Below are 24,339 nucleotides of genomic sequence, written 5' to 3'. Positions count from 1 at the left end.
GTTGTTTACCGTGCAGTCACCTTGTATCATACTGCGTATCGTATACCGCATCGGAAATTGAACACCCGAGCTGTTCACCGATTCCGCGTGCCGTCAGTGCACGGTCCTCCCTGAATCACTCGTCGCGGTAGTTACTGCAGTCGTTGTTGCAGTGTACTGCTGTCAATGACACTGTTGTTTCGGAATTCAAGCGTTCTGGTCATAAAATGTAAGGCACAATTGGTATGCATACATTAAATCCTGAATAAACAGGGAAAAAAAGCGCACGAGGTTCTCTTTACATTTATGAATGATGAGTGGAATGCGAAAGTCGTCTTTTGTTCCGCGTGCTCAGATTTGAAGGAAGGAAGGAAGGAGGAAGCAACAAAAGGGAGAAGACAGGGAGGTTAACCAGAAAGACATCCGGTTGGCTAACCTACAAAAGGGGATTAGGGAAGAAGACAAGAAAGATGAGAACGAGGGAAGAGAGGGAAAAAAAGGAGAGACTGACAGTCATTTCACTGCAGCGTGTAGAACTCCACCGCATTTCAGAGGCGTTCCGATTTGAGTGCAAGTTAAAGAACCCCAGGTGGTGGAAATTTCCGGAGCCCACCACTACGGCGTCTCTCAGAATCATATGGTGGTTTCGGGACGTTAAACCACACATATCAATCAAGCCATCTTTCGTTTCTTTTTTTTACTTAGTCGATTCTAAAGAGATCCCCGTCACCGGACGGCTTATGCGCCTAGCGGTATATTGCGTTGCCTCCGGGATCTCTATGATCAAGCGACTACGTCAAGTGGTGACGTCATCATGCGACAGCATAAATTTTCATGTTCTGCGAAGAAATCCCAGCATGATAGGGTGACGTCGTCACATGAATATTTGCACCAGTCGTGCCGACCGTGACATATCGTGTTTGATGAGGCACGTATAGGCTTTTCTCATTGATAAGGGATGCGACACGAACGCTAATGCACGCCCAATTTTCAAGTCGCCCGCGTCATGGCTGCCGTTCGCGTACGCGTAATGAGTGAACGACTTGCGTTTAACTGCAGGCGTTTCTCGCGCGACAGCCACAGGCATCCACGCATATCTTAAAAAGCTGACAATACTGAATTCAATCAAGATGCCTTCGGTTTAAACAGGACGAGCGTTAGCGTGTGAAAAATGATATTCCACCACCTCCGCCACCCACAAAGAATACGCTTGCTTTTATGTTACTTGTAATCAATATAACTTTTTAAGTGACATTGCAGGGCACTTCGAGAAACTCACACTTATTTATGTTCAGGTAAGAGTTCCACCAATAAATCAAGACCTGATTTATTTGGAATTAAGAAGAAGAAAAGAGAAAATAAATTAAACAAAACGGGTAAACACTTAGAGACGACTGCTGGTAGTGCGACCCCCTCCCCCACCCACAAAAGAGACGCTTGTTTTTATGTTACGTGTAATCAATATAACTATTTAGGTTGCATTACAGGGCACTTCTTCAAGAAACTCACTCTTATTTATGATCAGGTAAGAGTTCCACCTATGCCCCGCCGCGGTGGTCTAGTGGCTAAGGTACTCGGCTGCTGACCCGCAGGTCGCGGGTTCGATTCCCGGCTACATTTCCGATGGAGGCGGAAATGTTGTAGGCCCGTGTACTCAGATTTGGGTGCACGTTAAAGAACCCCAGGTGGTCAAAATTTCCGGAGCCCTCCACTACGGCGTCTCTCATAATCAAATGGTGGTTTTGGGACGTTAAACCCCACAAATCAATCAATCAATCAGAGTTCCATTTATAAATAAAGGTCTGATTTATCTGAAATCAAGACGAAGAAAAGAGGAAATAAATTAAACCAAACGGGCAAACACTTATCACAAACGACTGCTGGTATAGTGGGCTCCAGGTTGCATTTGACCGACCGAACACTCAAGCGGTTTTCCTTTCTGCATGCATCGCGACGTGCCACCTTGGAGCGTTTTCGACTCCTCGGCTTCGTTACGAGCATCAGGACACCGTCCGCAACGGAGCGCAGCAGCACGAGAATATGCCGACCCGGCGGTCGTTTTACCGGACAGCTATACCACTTTTAATCGCAAGCAGCAAACGTTTTATGCAACATAACCGAGATGCCCTTCGATATCACGGAACGCTATAGTTTTGTTTTACTTATCACCGCTCTCTTATAAACCACAAGTTCACCACGGTTTCAGTAAGGATGAGATAGGGAGCGACGCTAATTGAAAGAAGCGCCGCGCGAGTGCGCGAGTGTCAAGCGACTGACAGCATAATAACGTCATCCAAAACACGCATAACGCTTTAAAAAATGGCGGGCAGCGAAGAAATCAAAACCGCTCCAGATAAATTGAAGCGAAGGGAAGTGAAGCACAAGAGGCCAGGGCGACCGTAAGGGCAGGAGAGCATGCGACACTCGTAGGACGGGCTGCTGTGGGCACGCAAAGATCAGGTTGAGAAGGGAGCAGGAGGAGAGTGTGCTCTCGCTCCACCCCCCACCACCCTTCCTTTTCTTCATCTTCTTCAACGAGGAAGCATCTCAGATATGGGAGGCACGCATCCGAAAGCGAAGGAAGGAAAGGCAACTGAAAGGAAACCGATGGGGAGACGTAATAATCAAAGTACACGCAGAAAAGAAAAGTCCCAAAACGGGGAAAAAAGGAAGGAAATGTAGGATAAAAAGGAGCTATATGGAGAGCTGCAGGGAAAGGAGACAGCCACGGCACCGGTGGAGGCAGCAGGAGCACGGCGCGGTACTGCCTTTAATGAACCGGCGCTGCCACCGGAACCCTCGCTCCTTGGCCGGGGTGCTCGCACGCGCTCGTTGTGCTGCTGCTGGTGCTTCGACCGCGGTCCGAAACCCATCGAGGCCGCGCCGCCGGCCTGTCTCACTGCCGCCGGAAAGCACTAGTGCCGCCGCTGCCGCCAGAGAGAAGCGAAGAAAGGAAAAAAAAGCGAGAAAAGGGAAAGTACAAGCTAGCAGTTGCGATGGAACGAGTGTGATGCTCGGAGGAAAGGTAGATGGGGAAAGCGTTTTGGGGAAAGGCCACTCGGAAGCGAAAGGAGCCCGCCGGTGACTCTGCCAAGGAAAGGAAAGAGCTCGGATTGGGGTGAAAGGAGAATTCAGTGTGGAGAGAAAGAGAAGGATCAAAATGACGGTATAAAGAATGAAGGAAAGAAGTGGGTGGATATGAAGCTAGGAAAGTAGAGGGACGGAGACAGTGATAAGGAGCGGAGGAAAGAACCCTCGGTGCGAGGGATCTGAGGGTGATGGAGAGGGTTAAGGGGTTGCGCACAGGGAGTTAAGGAAGAGAAGGGAGAGCGAAGGACTCCTGCGGGTCGTACTACTCTTAATGGTTTGGGGCTACCACATTGCGACAGGGCGGCCCACCGCGGTAGTGGCTGACGGCGCGCTCGAGCATCGCGCTCTTTGGCTCGCTTCTCGTCTTTGTCCCTTTCCTCTTCTGCCTCTTCTTCGTCTTCCTGCGCCGGAAGAAGCAGCACGCGGAACTGCGGACCGGTGCGGAGCCAGCGGAAGAGCCTGACGTCTCTCTTCAGCCGAAGACCTTGCTTGCTTGCTGCTGCTGCCTTGCCACTCTTGTTACAAGCGCTGCTGCGGCGGCACCCCAGCAAGGAGTCCCGGTTCGAGCCAAATGTTGCAAGAAGCCACGCGTAAGGAATAGAAGGAAAATTCAAAGAACGTACGCGACTGCAGCTCGTTTTCTGGGGGCATATCCCGAGCGCCCGCTTCTGGAAGAGGAACTCGTTTCAGATCGCATGGCGCCTCGATCGCAGGACGACAGCAAGCCCGAGTAGAAAAAAAAAGGGGGGGGGGGGGGGAAAGGAGGGGGCAACTCTCGCATTTTTTTCTTCACTTTCTTTCATTTTCTTCTTCCCGCTTTGGTATCGGAAGTCGCCCACGAACAGGAGTCTTTTCATACTCTTAATTATACAGCCGCACAAGTAGTACTTCTTGCAGCCGCCAACATATTGCTAACTCATTACTGAGCTTATAAGGATGCTTAGTTTATACACCTCATTCAGTCCAAGACCAAGGTGTACGCCTCCGAAAATTTTAGCGTTTTTTTTAAATGCTGTATTACACAAGTCACCAAAGATTGAAACATTGACTCCAGAGACACCCCGTGCAAGACACCGTCTCATCAAGTGACTGCACTCTGTGTTTTTCGTTAATTTTTGTGCGCTCAATTTAATCTCCTTTTTTCCCTCGTACACTCTTCCTATCTTCCTTTTCACTCCGCTCCCCCCTCCCGAAAAAGTATAGCAAGCGTTCTCGCTCTCTAGTTGACAGTTGCCAGCCTTCTTTCTCTCTCTCTTCTATTCCTATGTGTTTATTGTGCATTTGTGTACGCATTTCAAATAATAATAACAATAATAATAATGGTAATTGCCTACGAGCAACCTGTGTCGTGTCACCCTTCAATGCACCGTGAAGGAAACCGTGCATTTATCTCCTAGAATTGCTGTTGGACGACCACATTTGGGTGTCAGGTGCTTTCTTTTTTTTTGCTCTACCTTCCGCGATGAAAGCTTTACGGGACGAGCACACGTTGCCGGCATTTGTTGGAATGATACCTGCTAGCTTGCAGTATTATCTCGGTAATTATATTAATAATTGTTAAGGTTTCCCGTCCCAAAATCCCTATACGTGGTTACGAGGGATGTAGTGGAGGGCACCGGAAATTTCGACAACCTGCGACTTTTTGACGCGCACCTGAATCGAAGTACACGGGCCTTCACCATTTCACCGCCATCGCGCCGGGATTCGATCACGCGACCTCTGGGTTAGCAGTCGATGCACCGTAACCAATAGACAACCGGGATGGGCAATATCGTTCGATGAATTCTTCTTGTTAAAAAAAAAAAAAACTCCCGAAGTGATTGATTTAAACACATTTTAACAAATCCGTCATTATGGCATTTAATCGGTATACCTCAAGTTCAACAAATATCCCAAAGTAATTGATTTAGGCATACCTTATCTAATCTGTGATTGTCGCGCATCTTCTGACGTTCTCCAGCACGATTGGCGCGTCGCTGAAAACAAATAATATTCGCCCCATTTCGGCCCTACTGCGGCGGTTTTGAAAAATTGTTCAACGCTTGCTCCTGGTATGACACAAAATAGATGTCACCGTTCAATGCGGGCAGGCCCGCGTACGCAATCTCTGGACGCGTCCGCGCGCATGCAGAGCAACTGCGCCCACCGTATACTGAATAATTTAATTAAACCACTCCCGGAGCCCAGCCATCACAATGTATTTGCAACGGCGTCGCTTGGGCGCGGCAGACTCGCGTCGGAGTGGCATGCCTTTCGTTGATGAAAGGGTCGGAAAATATAATTAACACCCCCGCCCCCCTATAAAAACGTGCGCCAGTGTAAACACGAATCTTATAAAGAATGTGTCATATTGATGCGACAGTTTGGATGTTTCGACCAAATCTGGATCAAGATCTGCACGTAAGCGCTATATCATAGTCTTCGGGAATTTGCATAAACACGCGCAAAATTGGGATTGCTTATGTAAGATTCACGCAACTACCCGCAATATCTCGTCACAAAATGTTCATGTGCTACGCTATTCAACTTGCTTTCTTTCTCTCTCTCTCTAAATTAATTTATTATTTATTTTCTGTTTTTTTTCTTCCTCCCTTTCTTTGTGAACCTCCCACTTTAAGGCCTTGCATCTATAAAGAACCTTCTCCCACGATCACAAATTGCTAAATTGTATAGCTCGGAAAACCTTATTCATAAGATAACTGTTGGGAGTTTGCGTCCCATTACCAGAATATGATAAAGAAAACTTTATTCGCTTCACATGTGCACGCGATGCACTTGCGTTCATAAAACACCGAAAGTTCGCCTATATATGAAACTGCATCAAGCGCTACATTACATGACCGCTTGTCGGAGTGCACTAGTACCGGACATATATCTGCAATAGCAAAAGGAAACAATGTGTTACCTTGGCGACTGAAAAAGAACAGGATACGGAATCATCATATTCCAGTAAAAGAGACTGAAAGCTATTTCCTATAGAAAGCGTTGAGAGTTTAGCTTCATGTGACAGATTGTTACAGGTCGAACAATTGTGCGGCCGACTCGTATCTGACCCTTTGTGACGTTGTTCTGTTCTCTGTTTCCATCCAAACACCATATATAGAGGTCCACTTGTCGGCACGACAAGTCACTTCAGTATACCTGAGTTTCTGTGTGTTGCGTCGGGCTGACACATGTCAAGCCGGCACATGTCATGCCAATCGCGGGGCAAAACTGCAACTTTTGCACCCGTTGTTCGCCGTAGTTAGTCGACGCTGTCGATAACAACACAGTTACACAACCAGTCGTTCGTTCACGATTTCCTCTCCGCTATTCGTTATAGTTTCCGACATAACACAACTCTTTCCGTAAAATACTTATGCTGTTTTTTTCTTCTTCTTTCTTTGTCATTGTCAGTGACATTCACGCAAATTCACTACCGACCACGAACAACGCAACGTCACAGGCACACTTCGTCGACCTACTCGACGCCGAAAAACGAGAAATTCGCAACTACGGCCGAACCAATAGACGTACTGAACGCGTCAAAGAGCGTACAACACGAGCACACAGACGCAATCAACAACAACAAAAAAAAAGCAGGGTCTTCCTGCGCGCGCGAGCACGCGTCCATTCGGAAATTGAGTTGCCCGTTGGGCTTTGTTTACGTCAACTTGCGAGCCGAAGCCAAAGCCAGTCAAAGCTTGAAAGAGAGAGCGAAAACACCCTGCAGTAGTAGATAGCAGCAGCAGTATAGCAACAGCAACAACGACAGCGCAGCAACAATAGAAGCAGTAGCTATGGCAACGCGGAACTTCGGGAGCAAGCAAAGCAAGCCGTGGTTTGCAGAGCGCGGGAGAGGAGGAGAGGCCTGAGCTATTGCGGAGCTTATACGGGTATAGCTCGTTCGGGTATAGACACACAGATTGCGTGAAACCGACCAAAAAAAAACTGTAAGGACGTTCAAAAGTACAAAACCGGCAGCAATCGCGGGAAAGAGGATAACGGCAGAAGAACGAAGAGAGAGAGATAGCGATAGTGACGTGCACGAAGTACACGCATACAAAATGCGCCACGTCTTCAACGCAAAGTGACGTGTCGGCGCGGCGTCGCAGAGGCAAGCTCGCGAAAGCGCCCGCGCGCGACCAGGAAACGAAGTTTCGAGAACAAACGAGGTTTTTGTTTCTCGAAACACGAAGAAGAAGTAAAAAGGCGGGCAAAACCCACCGAACAGCTACAGCGGTGCGCGCTTTGTTTTCCCGTCCAGCCTCACCACCACTCCGTGGAGCGCGGGTCGCTTCATTTTCTCAAGCTTCTAGCTACACACTCGTTTGCAAGCCGCGTACGCATCTTAACACGGTGCGGTATTCTGCATTGGCAGTCTTGTTGGGTGACAGTTGCACACGCGTGTGGAAAAGCTGGCTACGCTATAGCCGCGGTTGGCCGAATGCATAGCTGAAATGTTCAGCTGCCGATATGCACGCATACGTGCTGCACAAACAAATCCACTAAATAAGTAATACACAAACAAAACAAACCAACATCAGACTGAGAGAAGTGTGGCAGTTAAAACAAATTCACTAAACTATGAATAATACACAAATAAAACAAACTGAATCTGACTGAGAGAAGTGTGGCAGTAAAAACAAATATGGGCTAGTCGGTCGTTCGAACGTGCATGTGTATGATGGTAGCACGAAAAATGCACTCACAAGAGGGACAAGCCCCAAACGAAAGGATAGCCTCTTGTCCTATATATATGTGTGTCTCTTGCTTCTATCGCGGGGCATTGTGCGTGTATGTGAGAGAGAAGCGACCAATAGGGTCACGCTATAAAATTTCTATGCATGAGAGGCCCGAACATGACTTCTTGAAGGGGTTATTGCGTCGAACCCACGGCAGTACACGTGGATAGTGCATTCTTAAAGCGACACACACACACACACACACACACACACACACACACCCACACACACACACACACACACACACACACACACACAAAATATGTTGCCACACAGAACACAGTACACGATCTGTTCTTTTTATGGTAGCTGTAATGATAATTAATAATTACTCGAGTTTTATTTCCCAGAACGACGATATGAATTTGAGATTATTAGAGAAGCCATAGTGGATTGTTCCGGAAATTTCGACTTCGTGGAGGTTTCTAACATGCACCTAAATCTTGGCGTCTTGCGTTTTGCCTCCGACAATATGAGGCAGCCGCTGTCGGGATTCGATCTATAGTGATGTTCGAGTCAGCAGCTATATGCAGCACAACCACTAGACCACTGCGGCGAATATACAGTGTAAAGCTCTGTACACATTGGGTTGTCCGAAAGTACGTGGGATTCTATGGTCCGGAATTTGCAGCGCTCACTCTGCAAACACACGGGATCAAATACTCCGGAATATTCAGTGTTCACTCCGCAAGCACTTGAGATCCTATAGATACTCCGGGCAATTCGGTGTTCACTCCGCAATGGCATGGGACCCTAAACATGGTGGAATATATTCGATATCCACTACTTATCACAGAGTGCGCATTTATCTGCCTTAGCTGTAGCATTCATAAAAGCTGTTCTGTATTGAGCTTCGTTTTATGGCAGCCACCACCGTGTGCATATGACGCAAGACGTTTGTACAGGCTCTGGCTTCATGCATGTATACTTTCATCGCACATATAGGCAACTTTGCGGGCGGTCAAGCCGTTTCCTTGCCGTTGCGTCACTAACAATATTTTGTTTCGTTCAAAAATTGCTTTTTAGTATCTCATTTAAAGGTGTTTTTTTTTCTTTTTTTACTCTCGTAACGTACCCCTTTACTTGCCTGGAATGTTCTGGAAGCTTGGATTGCGTGAAGCCATGCTGGTCGCCGAAGTGTTGCGCGACGTGACAACATACGGAAACGAGACCGGTATGTGCATATGAATAGAGAAATGAAACTGAAGGAAGTCTGAAAACTTACGAAATTGCGTGACGCCAGCAGCAAAATCGGGCCTGGAAACTTCGAGAAGTTTGCGTCGCATGCATGCGGTAAACAACTCCAGACAATGGCAAACCTCGCAATCAATGTTGTCATAGTCAGGAAAATATATGGTTGCTCAATGGCTGAAGGAGCATTGCAAGACAAGCTTCTGGAACATTTTCTTTGCTCTTTTTAAATTCTAGATGTCATTTTTTGAGTGTGCAATTATCAATGTTAATTTCTTCGTCGACAAACTTGAGAATGTTAGAAAGGTCAAGAACGCTGAACGCGAAAAGCCGAGCGTTATTGCGGACTTATAGATTTCCTGTTACTGCATGCGTCAGCGGAATATACCGAATCGCATCCATTTAACGCGTTGCTGGAACGCATGTTTAATGAAGCTTTAGCTCCCGATACGTAAATGTTTATGTACGTACGTAAATGTATACCTTTACGTTCGCGCAATTTGTGACAATAACAACATTTAGAGTATAGTTAATTTAGATAAGATTGAATGACCACTGGGACAAAATAACAAGAGATGTTTTTAGGGTGCCCAGAATCATGATGAATACAGAGTGGCGAGACGATGGTGTGAAGAGCAATGAACAGCCATTGATATTCTGCTCACCTATACATTGATTGATTGATTTGTGGGGTTTAACGTCCCAAAACCACCATTTGATTATGAGAGACGCCGTAGTGGAGGGCTCCGGAAATTTTGACCACCTGGGGTTCTTTAACGTGCACCCGAATCTGAGTACACGGGCCTACAACATTTCCGCCTCCATCGGAAACGCAGCCGCCGCAGCCGGGAATCGAACCCGCGACCTGCGGGTCAGCAGCCGAGTACCTTAGCCACTAGACCACCGCGGCGGGGCAGCTCACCTATACATTGACAGACACGCAACCATCAGGGCGTATAGTGAGAAAATTTTTTTCCGGTGGGGAAGGGGGACCTGTTATGCACGTTCATGCGGGTGTTTGTCTGTGTGAAAGCGCAAACACGTATAAAATGAAAAAAAAAAATACGGGAGGTATTGAACACTACACCCCCCCCCCCCCCTTCCTGACAAGCACGCATGTATATACGCGCAAAGCTCATGCAAATGTGTATACAGCGCGTACACATATAATGTGCGTTACATCGGCGACGAATAGTGCAAGCTGTATTACCAATGCTGATCGAAGGCATATATGCCTCAGTGCATTCGCAGTTAGAGTAAGCGCCGCTTTATCCCTCATAGACCTCCATTCCTTGCACTATTCTCGACAATTCTCGTTTATCTCGTAGATCCGAATTCGCGAGAACAGCGCAGTGTCTCGGCAGGTACAATATATAATGTATATATGGGCGCACCGCGATCCTGCGGCACTCCACAGGAGATGGAGCTCGCGCTATAGCAGGGCTCGCCAGCGCAAAAAAAAAAAAAAAAGCCTCGTCCCGCTTTTATTTCGGTTCTCTCTTAAAAGCGGCGGCGTAATCTTGTCAGGGGGATTTCCAAGTGCTGGATTTGCGCCTAATTCCTCCCGCAAGGTTTCGGCGCAGGGATGAGCGCCCGTCGAAGACAACGTCCGCTTTGTTCGTCACCCACCGAAAAACACACGGGCGCGGTTTTTTTCACTCGCAAAGTGCGTTAAGTGCTACGAAATGACAAGAGCGCCGCGATCCGAAGAGATCGTGCTAGGAAAAAAAAAAAAGAGTGCTGGCTGCCTGTGGTGTGCAGATAGACGAAAAAAAAAAGGGCCCTGTATAAATGGAAGTGAATAACCGAAATGCGCGGGTCGACTAGACCATGTTTCCTCCGAAGGCCTCAACCTAATTGTCCCTTACTTTAAGTATTTCATTTTAATCTATACGATTTATATCCTCGGTTGAGATGCAGTCGGCGAAAGGAGGTTACATGTGCCGAGAAGTTTGGAGTGAAGGAGAGAGTGCTCGGCTGTTAACACGTGCTCCATCTATAAAAGTTTCGTATCGAGCACGTTTTAGGGCTTTTGTGCAAGAGGTCCCTTTCGTTTGCTCGGTTTCTTGCGAGATCTTTTACCGACAATCCCCTCTAAACCTGAGCAGCAGGGTGTTTATCGAGTGTTATACGATAATATCTGCAGAATTCAAAAAGCACTTTTATAGTGATTCTCTATATGAAAACTTGGTTGCTGCCCTGTTTTTTCTGCCATTGCATTGATAAACTACTTAATACAATAACGATGCTATAGCAAAGGTTTCAATTTTCAGTTTCCTATTGATGTGTGACTTCAAGCTTCTCTCGACACTTAACACACGCGCACTTCTCTCTGGTAATAACCTTACATTTATTTATGTCTGTGTTTATTACACACACTGCCACTTTCTGCTCTTTGTGTTGCTTAATTGCAATGCAGATCAATGTACATTTGATTTCTGACCACGCTTCCTTCGAAATTTGATTCTGTTCTTTCTACTTTCGTATATCAACAGAGGGTCGGTAACTAAACTCCCATGACTATATACCACGCCTCTAACCTCGGTCGTCCAACACTTTGAGTTTTGCGTTATTTTCGGCTAACGCCCACCCGGCTCATACAACACCACGCCGAAGTAAACCTTGGCCCACCTATACAGCTCTGTTTAGCGCACCAGAATGCCATAAGAAACTAAGGATGCTAGTTCGACTCGCAGTCCTATAATTCCGATATTTTAATGGAGGTCCTAATGTTTAAAATATCTTGTAGTATTCTTATGGGGGACGAAAAAAGAAACGATTGCGATCCATCATTTAATAGCACAAAGTTGCACTGAACATATCCAAAACCCCCGTGGTTTAAATTGATCCGTAGACACTGCAGCTTCTCCATCATGCCATTCATAATGGACTATTTTTCAGGTCTGAGTCGTTAAATCCGAAGCATTAAATTGAGAATTGTGTTCCTAAAATTAGGAAAAGAGAACTTTTATGAGTAAAGAGTCACTTACGACGGCATCCCCTGCGCAAATAATACGTGACACCCAATAGCATCTCAACAGAAGGCCCACCGAGAGACCCAAAAACTCCACGGAAACCTAACAGTATACTTGCACTACGACTTTTGTCGAAGATCATTATACCATGGAACAAGCCGAATGTTACGAACATCTTACATCAAATATTAAAGCGATCTGCATGCCCCATGCATAAGGCGACGTGCGAATAAGTCAAGCGATCGTACTTGCCAAGGGGCCATGACTTCTCTCCCAAAACGCGAAAGTAAAAAAAACTGCTTCTTTTTAAATTTTACAAATATAGAACTAAAAACGAAAATTTCATCGGTGTAACGGCACTTGTGACATCTTTTCGAAAGAACTGATGCACACGATTCAACTGCATCTCGGCAAAACGCACATCAAGGCAGGGGAAATTACACGGAAACACAAATGCGCACACACAAACGCAAGCGAAAACACAAACCTATGCTGTATAGGCTATCGTCCGTATAGAGAATGTGAACAGTCCCCAAATATCTGGCGTCAAGCACTCAAACCGGTCTGCCTATACTTCGTGGGCAGGAATCACGCGATGACGCCAATTTGGCCTATGCATTCGTCAATTGCACCCACTGTTCGTGGAGTATCTATCTATTCGCTTCCATCTTGGGAAAAGAAGCACGCGATATGTTTTCATGTACAAAAAAAAAAGTTAGAGGCATCCACGTGCAAGAAAACCGATGTGGCCTTTCACACTTCGCGCCGTTATATGCTCCCGCTGCTGAGTGTGAAACGGCAGCGGCAAAGGCGGCAATCAATTCGCATTAAGTATTTCTCACCGGCTCTGCCAGGGCGAGACACATTGACTCTGTAATTGTTTCTCAACCCCCCCCCCTCTTTTCTCGCCTGCTGGCTGGCTCGATCCTGAAGCTAGAGCTTGAATCTATATAGAAACGGAACCACGCACTCTCCACATTTAGTTCGCGTTGGCCTTTTTTTTATTTCTTTCACGTATTTAGTACCACTTCACACGAAGGCCATTGCGGCACACGCCCATTTTCTCTTAGTTGGCTGATCATTGTTCGCTTTGCACTCCTATAGTTTATAGGTTTTATTTCTTTTTCTTTCGTCTCGATTCTCCCAATCTCCGGCTTATCGTGGTTTCATATATACATTTGTTCGCCCGTGCCGGTTTTTTCTCCTTCTTCTTGGCACCGATCTCCCAGTGTGGCATTGTCAAGGACTCCTTGACAAATGTGTTATTGCATCACCGGCTGATTTGCCTTTGAGGGGATGCGTTTTACGCGCGGGGTATAGTCTACAGTCTGAATGGCCTATAGATTCCTATATGCGCGATAGGTTCACCACGATGGTGCCATTAGATTAGTGCAAGAAAGTAAAATTTAAAAAAAAGAGGGCGGGGGGGGGGGGGGGCAATGAAGCAACGAGCGAGAGCGGGCGTTAGATTTCGACGAGGCTGACATATTACGCATGCGCTTTCCTGCTTCTTTCATTCAGTTATATTGAGATGGTATTGCCAAGGTATATATACCTTTGTTCCTGCTTGAAAAAGAATTCGAGTGTTGGCATCGAGTTGCTCTCTTTCGATACCCTTCTCGCTTTCACTGTAAGACAGCCTCTAAGATCAGTGTTGTTCATATTCAAGTTGTGATATCACGGGCATGCAACGGTCTCGCCGTTCAGCTTCAACGTATACAAGCATGAATAATGATTTCGCTCATGTTGATTGCACTGATGTGAGTCTTTAGAGTGAAATGACTCTCGCTAAAACATAACAAATAGTTCTACATGAGTGCTCCTTGCCTGAGATCGTTGGTTCTCCACATAGTAATGACGGCTTCGAGCCAACCACATTGACAAGGACGAGGTTTTCCTTTCTCTATTCTACGGCCTACGGGTACAAATGTAAGAAGTGATCAGCGTTTTTTTTTTGTGTGTGTGTGTGTGTGTAGGTGTGTGTGTGTGTGTGTGTGTGTGTGTGTGTGTGTGTGTGTGTGTGTGTGTGTGTGTGTGTGTGTGTGTGTGTGTGTGTGTGTGTGTGTGTGTGTGTGTGTGTGTGTGTGTGTGTGTGTGTGTGTGTGTGTGTGGATTACGTTCTCCGTAAACATTTACTGTCAAACAGGCCACGCCGTTCCACTCCTTCAGCGCACCGAAGACACGTTAAGGCATATAGCAGCAAAACGAAGTCGTGTAACCGCGACCTGACCCTGGCTCGTGTGACACGACGTACGCCGAGGAAAAAAAAGACAGCGTTCTTACACACAACTACACGGCGCGCGCTGGTCGGGCTTGAGATACAGGCAATTACTGTTCTCCCCTCGTCCTCACGCCATCAACAAGGCTAACAGAGATCCACACACGAAGTTATAAGAATAATAAATCAGCGCATCCTTTCTCCCGCACCGTCTCCCGCCGGTCTGCTGATAGAAAAAGCGCGCAACTGCGGTACCTATATGCCTGGCCGTGTATATAGAATATACGCAGCCACACAATAACGCCACATGCTGTAAAGCCCAGCAACCCTCCTCCCCCCCCCCCCCGCCCTTACACACACGCCAGAGGGCGTCGGAGTCGCGACGCAAATGTATGCACCCCTCCTCGAGACCGGCGATGGCTACAGCAAGGCAGATGGCTCACGCCGCTTGCATCGCAACACGAGGCATCCGTGTCGTTCTTCTTCCTCTCCTGTTTCATTCTTTAAAGCAGTTTCTCTGGCTTTCTTCTTCCACTTTACCGTGTGCCTTCTCGGCACCAACAAACGCTCGTAGCTCTCTCTCCCCCTTCGTTTTTTTTTTCCCTGTTGGAGCGGAGACGAATGATGCGAAATCTCGAAGTCACTCCATCGCTGCTAAATCGTGTGTTGCCTCGTCCCTAAGTGATGCGCGCCCCCCTCCCCTCTGCGCGCTTTCATGCAGCTGGCTTCTCTGCGCGGCACGAGAGTGACGTCATGCGCTCAGTGGTCGAGGCGAGCCGTATGCAAAGAAAGTGCCGCAATCTCGGAGGCGCTTTTCGCGTACCGTATAAACGCTCATTCATCGGCCCCCATGTTTTGTGTGACCATGGTTTATTGTTCTTGTTTCGATAACTCATGGCGGGATTCTACGCAGACACCTGGCGCAGTAACACGATAAAATTCATTGTGTTGTTGTCTTGTTTGCCTATGTTTTGTCCTCATCTTTAGACAAGTACGAGTCAACGCGGCTCGTTTGCTTACTGCTGCCATCGAGCACAGTAAACCGCGCCATATCATTTGCTCGATGTAAGTCCAGCTTAAATAATCTTGACTATTATAGAGTATAGATTATAATATAGGCGACAAATCATTAGCCAATAATTCAGTAAAAAGAGAAATGAAACTTAAAAACCACCATCTTCGACAGGGGCTGCATTATTTTTATATGTTGCTGTTTCTTGGGTAGCATAACGATGTTAGCACTACAAAACCCGCAAAACAAGACACGGCCCTTTATATCGTCTTTAAAGTACTTTACAACACTTGTTACGCAACTATGCCTAAGACGCGATATCCATGTTCTGACAATAAGACGTCGTCGTCGTCGTCGTCGTCGTTGTTGTTGTTGTTGTTGTTTCGGCATAAACTCAAGACGAGAAACAGAACCAACGGGATTGTATGATTCAACTAATCTGAGCGGTCTCCAAACAAGGGGCGCGTCGGCACGTGACCTTACAAGACGAAAAACGAGAAAAGCAAGCCCATATGTTGGCGCGGAAGTAACAGGTCATTATGGTGCACCAGAGCGTGAATGCGCTTCCCTCTGTGCAGAAACAGAACAGGAATAAAGTGCAATTAATGCCACTGAAGAATAAAAATGCAGGGACTGAAAGAAATTCGTAAAACAATGAGAGAAAAAAAAAAGAAACGGAATAAAATGCAATTTTAAGAGGAACCGACCAACTCGCACTTCTTCGTCTATCACCTTGATGGTGGTTAGCCAGCCGCATACAACATCTGTCATTTCCGGACGCGCGCAACTATACAATGCCGCCTCGCCGAGAACGAACGCTATGTTAAGCTAGGATAACGGGACGGCTCAGTGCTCTCCCATAGTTGAGTACGAAGTACTCGAAATCGTTGAACATTTTTTCTAAACTATTTTTATGGGAAACATGTATGCTCACTGCTATATGCATTGCGGGAAGATTTACTATTCGTTTGTGTATGTGCGTGAAAGATAACAAGTACACGACGCAAGTAAATACCTGTAGCAGGAAATACAGGCGACGAAACATATGAGCGTTTCAATTAACGCGTTACACGGGTATACGTTGAAACGTGAACGAACCGTTCATGTTTTGCTAAAAACGAAAACATTCACTTCAAATACGACGCTATATGGCTGTTCTATTTGCTACTGATCTATTTTCTACTGAGTATCATGAATGGACGGCACACCATAATGACATACCATTCGCAACTTCACCGCGACAGAGAAACCGAACGCTGTACTTACATATATATTATATATCGCGCCCCACATCATCAAATAACTAGTGCAGCTGTATTCAGTGAAACACTGTTCGCATTCACACCGCATCTATGCAAGCAACGACGAAAGTATTTCTAGCGCAAAGCACTGCATGCTCACAGAGAAACTGTGGGGCAAGCGCCGACGACGAATGCGCCACCCTCGAAAGCGGTGAACCGCCCTCGCGAACGCACCGCAGGATTTGAAAGCTGGCCTTGCGACTGAGGCGTTGTGCGCGCGTATACGGTGCAGCGACGTTCGCTAATCGAGCCAATTCCATGGCGGCATGCAAGCTGTCTTTCAACTGGGCACAGCGCAAGAACTACAGCGTATACGATACGAGAAGGAGAGAACCAGTATATAGGGCTGAGGGTGATGGCGAGTAACGAAAGGATTGACCATGCAGGACGCGGCATTTTCTCGGTTTCTCAACATTTCTCCCAAACGCGCACAAACACAAAGTATCCGCAGCCGTCGCGGTGGCGAAGGAACCGTCGGATGACGTGGCTGGGGAGCCCGCGAAATAGGGTTCGGGTTTGTGTACAGCTGTGGCCTTTGCAGTGAAGTATATACGCGCGCATACTATAGAGTCCGTATACCGCTGCAGGCCTCTCTAGCGCGTTCTAATTAAACCGCGGTTTTAACGCGGCCTCCCCCAATTATTGATCAGCGCGGCCGAACACAAACACTGACGCACGTACGCGACGCGTTGAGAGCGCCGTCGCCGCTGTCGTGCTCGGATCCTGCGTCGTTCTGTCTTCCCGTGCCCTCACGCTCGCTTCCCGAAATCCACACTGGCTTCCCTTCGGTTAGATGAGTCTGCGCTCGAAGGGAGAACGCGCGCGCAGGGTAACGCAGGAGTCGAGGAACGCTCGCTAATGGTAAGCCACGTCGACCGACGGCTGCGGCAGATTTAACGGCTTCCGCCGGTCGCACGCCTGTAGTGTGTTCCACGCGCACCGCATGCATGCAGCGGTGGCTCTAACGACGCGTCGGAACACGGCTGCAGTCTGTGTATACAGTATAGTTTATACGAAGACGTATTCTGTATACGGTGATTTTTCCAGATGTGAAAGAACTACAAAGGGCCCCGTAACAATCGATTGATTGATTGATATGTGGGGTTTAACGTCCCAAAACCACCATTTGATTATGAGAGACGCCGTAGTGGAGGGCTCCGGAAATTTCGACCACCTGGGGTTCTGTAACGTGCCCCCAAATCTGAGCACACGGGCCTACAACATTTCCGCCTCCATCGGAGATGCAGCCGCCGCAGCCGGGATTCGAACCCGCGACCTCCGGGTCAGCAGCCGAATACCTTAGCCACTAGACTGCCACGGAGGGGCCCCCGCAACAATCGATTAACACACGAAGAACGAGAGCGTTAATACTATACTCCACGGCGTTTCCCGTCTCTCCGGCATTCGTGACGCCGCTGCACTGTTCACGTGACGTCACAACGAAACAAGCTCTCTATTGGTCCATATATGAGAGACGTACATCGGTGGTTAACTTCCTCCTACCCTATTTTTTTAGCCGTGCAGTCGCACTCCCATTCTGCCTTAACTGAGATCAATGTCGCGAGTGATCAAACGATTTTACTTCGTTTATTGAGTTTTTACCTGCGTGACCGGCGAGAGCAGTGTATATTTAGAATCACTGGAAATTTCTAGACGGAAACAAAAACTTAAAACATTATTTCGTATAATCCAAGGGATATTCAAAATACCTAAAGACGAGTACATACGCCTTCCCGGAAAACGTAGCACTAGATTGAATCATGATGCCCCCATTGAACCTTTCAGCGCTCGCACTGACATCTTTCGGTGGTCATTTTTCCCGGATGCTATAGAACAATGGAATTCTTTACCCCAACATGTTATTAATAGTACCGATGTACAAACTTTTGACAGAGAAATTGATGCTTATTTTGGTAATGGTTGAAGTACTGCCCATTCTGTTTTCCTGTGTTTATTGCTTAGTGGTTTTTTTAGGTGTTCTGTTTATACTCATATTGTACTCCCTCCCTGTTATGACCCTCAAGCGAGGGTTGACAGTATTATTAAATAAATGAATAAAATATAGCCAAAATGCACAAAATCCTCACAGGCTCGCCGCTTAGTGTCCACCGCATACTGTCCACGTGCTTTTGGAACAAATAAGCGGCGAGGAGCAGATATCGTCTGCGGAAGGGTATACTGAAAGCTAGAAAGAAAACCACTCCGTCGTCTTGAACTCCGTGTGGTTCAGGGGCCCTTCAACACTATGTGCATTAGCCCCAGTGTTATAACTTCGCAGTGACTATATCGGCTCATGTTCTGCGGCAGAGAGCATACGCGATCACCCTATATGCGTATAAACGCGGTCTTTAAACGCGTATATATCATTGTCGACGCAACCTTGTCGTCACACTTTACTGGAAGACCTTGCATCGCATACACCGCAAACAGCTCGATCACGTGTGATGAAGTGTGATTGCCGATGATGTGTGTAGACCTTCTATACCTGCATAAAACGGCTTATCGCTAGTCCAATGAGGCGCGCGATTGTAGTTTAGACTGAAGTGCGTCAGCCGTTTTGCTTTGACCGATGTGCGGTATCCGTCCGCCATGACAGCTTCTATACACCTATATCAACGAAAGACTAGTTTGTCATAACTCTTAGCAAGTTGTCAAGTTGTATATTTGAGGGAGGCAAAAGATATCAGCACTCCTTTAGTACATGGGTCTGCACCTGAACCTCACGCGCGACGAAGCAATTCAAAAGTTTAATTAAGCTTTTAATGAGAGGCACTTTAGCACTGAATGAGGTAACATTGTTCATCGTATCAATGTGAGTAGGAAACGACGAATACTCTTGAAATCAATGTTGACTGAGGCATGTGGTGTTCGTTTCGAAGATTTCAAAAGCTTTAACTAAGCGTATAATCTCGAACGAGCAGAATTTCCCGAGTTTGATAGATATGTGGGGTTTAACGTCCCAAAACCACCATATGATTATGAGAGACGCCGTAGTGGAGGGCTCCGGAAATTTCGACCACCTGGGGTTTTTTAACGTGCACCCAAATCTGAGCACACGGGCCTACAACATTTCCGCCTCCATCGGAAATGCAGCCGCCGCAGCCGGGATTTGAACCCGCGACCTGCGGGTCAGCAGCCGAGAACCTTAGCCACTAGACCACCGCGGCGGGGCTTCCCGAGTTTGCCACAGATTAGTTTGGAAAGAAGTATTCCGAACGGAAGTATTTTTTACTCCACAAATACGATGGTCTTCAGCTGGAGTTGATGAGGTGTAATGGACGATCGTATCTATTGCAATCACGTTCATTCTCCTGAGTGATATTATTATATTGACTTAGTATTTTCTTTGAAAATCTAAGTACTAACGAACTGCGTCTACAATACTGCATATACGGTTGTTAGATAAATGTTCTATGTGCCTTAGTCTATATACGTTTACGTAGATCACATAACGACAGGGTAAGAAGGCTGTAGTCAACAACAGTACAGCATTGCTTCTTTTTAATACATCATGTAACCGCAAATGAAGAAAGTACAATTGCCCGCCTATGGAATCTGTCTCCTGCATGCTTTTTGATGGTATACTATCTGTCGGTATTTTCCTTGCGAGTATAGTATACAGGAAACTTTGGATTCGGCAAAAGTATAGGTACCGTTGCATTTCTTCCAACAATGTTTGAAAATGTCAATAAGAACTTGGAAAAAGTTCGCAGAAATATGCCTTTCACAACACGGTGCATGATACATGTGATCATAAACACATGAGATTGTATACGTATACTGTAGGATTTCACATTATAAAGCCACTCCGAAAACTGCACAGTTCGACTAGTACAATCTCTACTCGCTGTTTTTATTTATGTGTGCATACGTTTAAGCCAGGTGGCAATCAACGCAAGAAGAATACCCAGCCAACTAATTGCTTCTCAGCCTTTATACTGGCAGACCTCACCTTCCGGCAGTTATGAAGTGGCAGTATTTGGTGTAAATAAAGTTTACTTAGTATTCAATTGATTTCGAATAACGATGTGGTACTCAACGCCTCCCTATTTTCATTAAATGAATCCACACTGCAGTACATATTTATATCTTCAAAGCCGAAAAGCTATTAACGAACTTGCTTTTCGCTCAGGTGCAGAGTTTATTTTTTTCTGAAGTTTTATGTACACCATGCGTGGTGTTATACCTTCCGTTGATGGCACACATTGTTATACTATACATGCATATGAATCTGTAATCACAATCTTAAAAATATACGCATTGTAATCTTAATCCATTGACGAACGCGAAGAGGCATACCGTGCACACATAATTACCATCTGAGAATACACGTGCTGGGATGACAATTTCATCTGAGTCATTGCCACAGCGAAGTCATCTAGTAAACGTGCCGCCCTGAACGGCGCGTGCACTGAATTAAAGGGACACTAAAGAGCAAAACGCTATTTCGCGTAATAGTAAAGTAAAATTTCACAATCCCGCAAACACCACTATTACTTCGACACGGCACTTGGTAAGCCGGAAAACGCGCGAAAACGAAATGTGGATGGAGACGCCACCTTGAGATTCCCGCGCCGAACACTGTGACGTCATCAATTATTGAAGGCGTACTGGGTCCTACGTAGCTTCTAATCGATAAAATTGAAGTACATTGTAATCTGTGGGTGCCATAGGCTTAGCATACGAAGTCTTAGAAAATTTAATCGAGCCAATGTCGCCAAAATACGAAAAATACATTCTGGAATTTCTTACGTCGCACGCGGAGATTACGGCGCGAAATTTAGAAATTAAACTTCAACCTTGATTTTCTTCGCTAATAATGAACCTATGACAGTATGACATACGTCATGAAATCATATAGTTCTCAGAGTGCAGTTTATTAATCTAAAACAACTCATTGTTTCGCTTATAGTGTCCTTTTAACAAAACAAACAAACAGACTAAAAAAGAATTTGAGTCGTATTGGTTAATTAGCAAACATTGAAAGTAAGTTTCTTTGTTTACCGATCCTCAAGCTCTACAAAGTCTACCATAATTAAAAGCAGCTTCAGCTACAAAGTGCAAGTCGACACTGCAGCTTAACATGGCACTGAATCAGATTTGTCAAAAACAAGAAAAAAAAACAAAAAAAAAAACAACGACAACAAGAAAACCATACGATGGCTATCATGGTGCGCACTGAAGCGTGTTTTAGCGAACCGATAAATGCCGAAGCACGCACGCATCAATACTCCTTCATGGGATCGGCTAAGTCCCGGCGCTAGATACTTCATTTAAAGCGCGCGGAGCAACCCCTTTTAACAGCTAGGAGACCAGTTTTTCGATATTTACAGAATTTAAGTTCCAACACAGCAGAAAATGCCCAAAACATCGAGTCAGCGCTTGGCAACCCTAAAGTTCATCTCAGTTTTACCCACAAGATGAGTGCGAAAAATTCAGCGCCAATTCGCTCGCTTGATCGCGAGCAGGAGGAACGTCACGAAAGATGCCATGGAGGACCCAATCGCTTTGCAATGAGCGCGCTTGTCAGCAAACACGTCAAAAAGAATTATGTGATGCTGGCATTTGAGCACGCTGTGGTACAACAACGAGTTATATAAGCTAACGCTGCAGTTATTAATCTAGAAGGACGCGTTTTCAGTATTTCGACTTTAACCACACGTCTGCGGCTTACCATGCGTTTATCAAAGTGTAAAATGAAACACATGCATGTCGCTGCAATCTTCGTGCAGAAAGTGTGTATCCTGCGGTGATAAATACTATGATATTGTGTGCGCGGTTGCGTCTCCTAAATTTACCTTGGGAGCGCGCAACACTCGTCTAAAGAACGAAAAAGAAGAAAAATACTAGCCCAAGCTATCTAATCAGTTAAACGGGTTAAACGTTATACTAGGAAACGTTTACTGGGCATTATGCGAGTTCCTATATGCGAGTATCGTGTGCAAAAGTACATGCAAGTATTGAACGCATCGGCGTACACTGTGGCAAAGCATGTAATGCGGCAAAGAGCATGGCGTCGAATAGCGTGTGTGCTATCTAAGCCGACGTTTTAGGATTTATTGATAGTGATGACATCTGCGACATCCTAAACTACAAGAAGTGGAACGGTGTAAACAGAAATTTAACGACGAAGCATTTGACGCCGCCACTCTTTTTTCGAACATAATGACACTATGGTCGACCACATGACCGGGTAAAGAGGTACTTGCCAGCAGCATAAAAGTTAAACTGTACCAGGCCTATGGGATGTTACGTCCACGCTTGTTGTCATCGCATCATCACCGACCACACTACCTGGCTATACGTCACCAAGCTTCTTGTTCGCTTTTTCGCGCACGTTGTCGCCGAACATTGCACGTCCATAGGGGGACGACCGGGGAAGAGATCAACGAAGCACCAGGACTCACCTCTTCCACTCCTGCCGACGAACCTGAGGTCGTTAAACTTGGCCACTTGGTTCTTGACAACGGCCGAAGCGTTCCTCAGTTCGGCGCAGTAGTTCTCATCGTTTCCCGCACGCAGCGTGACCAGGGTCCCGTCGCAAACGTCCCCGAGGGTGACCACCTTGAACGCCACCGGCAGCGTCTTGTTGGATCGCCAGTGACTGGGAAGCACCGAGCACACCATGTTCGGGCTTCCCGTGCGCATCAGTTCGCCCGGGTGCTCGGCCAGCACCTGGGTGAGGGCCCGTTCGCCGGGCAGCACCATTTCGGCCATCCTGCTGCGACGCCGCTGCGAGGACGGCTCGCGGTGCGTCGTGTGCTGTTCACGCGGCGGCTGCTGCTTGCTGCCCTGGTCGGCTGCCGGCAGATGCATTGAACGCTGCCTGGCCCAGCGCACGCGCACGCGCACTCGCCGCCCTTCTGAGGTTTGCGGGCTCTGCCCGAATCGGCCGTCTGCCAGACCGCACCGCCGCCGCACCGCCTCGGCTTCCTCCTCCTCCCTTACCTCTCACACTGCGCGCCTCCCCGCCAGCGTCGTCCTCCTCTTCGCGGCCACCCTCGACCTCTCTTGCCCACCACGCCGCTAACGTCTCTCCTTCTTTGCGGGGAAAACAAGCGAGAAAAGTAAGCGCCCACCTCACATCCTCCCTCTTTCTCCATCACCTCCGGCTGGAAGTAAGAGAAAAGGGAGAGGAGAAATGGAGCGCGCCGCGGTGCGGGCAGCGTTGGAAGCGGCGGCTGCGCGAGCGCCTGTTGCGTTGTGCGTGCGTGAGGCGCGTGTGGGTGTGCAAGGCTTGCCGCAGCGGGCGCGCGCGCGCGAGGGGGCTGACGTGCAAAACCGCGCTGGTTGGCGGGGAAGCTCGCCCGGAGGAGGAGCGGTCGGGGCGCGCGGGCGGCCGCCGGAGCCGGAGAGGCCGGCTCTCGGCCGCACTGGGAGGCCGCTTCCCTCACCGACAGTAGCGACGGCGGAGAACGCGGTCGCCGCTGCTGCTGCGCTAGCCCGACGCGCTTCCTCGGTAGCTACCGGTCGTTGGCGGGCGGTGCGTGCTTCATTCCTTGCGCCCCGCAGCCGCCAGCCTCCTACCACCCTCCACCGGTGTCTAAGTGCTCTCGCTGTTCCTTGCTCTCGTTTTCTTTTTATTTATTATTCTTTCTGGTCGTGGCTCCTTCAGCACTATCTCGGTCGGCCGCAAGAAAGCTCTCACTTTGGTCGCACTTCGGCAATGACCACTTTCAGTTCCAGAACCGCCTCGGAGTTTGATTCGACAACTTGCCTTTACCGTTTTACTATAGTTCATTCGTTCAAAGTGGTTCTAAGAGAGAAAGGAAGAGAAAAGTGAGCCCCGTAACTGTCTGCATCAAGGTGCGATACCTCAACAGTTGCTCGCAAGGGATGGGGGTGAGGA

The 24,339-nt window shown here is 47.3% G+C and overlaps 1 protein-coding gene across 2 annotated transcripts in view; it reads right to left on the bottom strand.

Annotated features, from left to right (window-relative positions):
* The window catches only part of LOC119174734 (uncharacterized), a 138,990-nt gene extending 115,571 nt beyond the window's left edge, over positions 1–23,419 (bottom strand). For both annotated transcript variants that reach the window (XM_037425767.2, XM_075895185.1), the window contains exon 1: positions 22,898–23,419. In XM_037425767.2, the coding sequence (XP_037281664.2) occupies positions 22,898–23,306 (409 nt within the window). In that variant the 5' untranslated portion in view covers positions 23,307–23,419. The remainder of the gene's footprint in view (positions 1–22,897) is intronic.
* Positions 23,420–24,339: the final 920 nt, after the last annotated feature.

This window comes from Rhipicephalus microplus, chromosome 5 (genome assembly GCF_043290135.1).
Source record: "Rhipicephalus microplus isolate Deutch F79 chromosome 5, USDA_Rmic, whole genome shotgun sequence".
Classification (NCBI taxonomy): Eukaryota; Metazoa; Arthropoda; class Arachnida; order Ixodida; family Ixodidae; genus Rhipicephalus; species Rhipicephalus microplus.
This window is presented reverse-complemented; position numbering and strand designations above follow the sequence as displayed.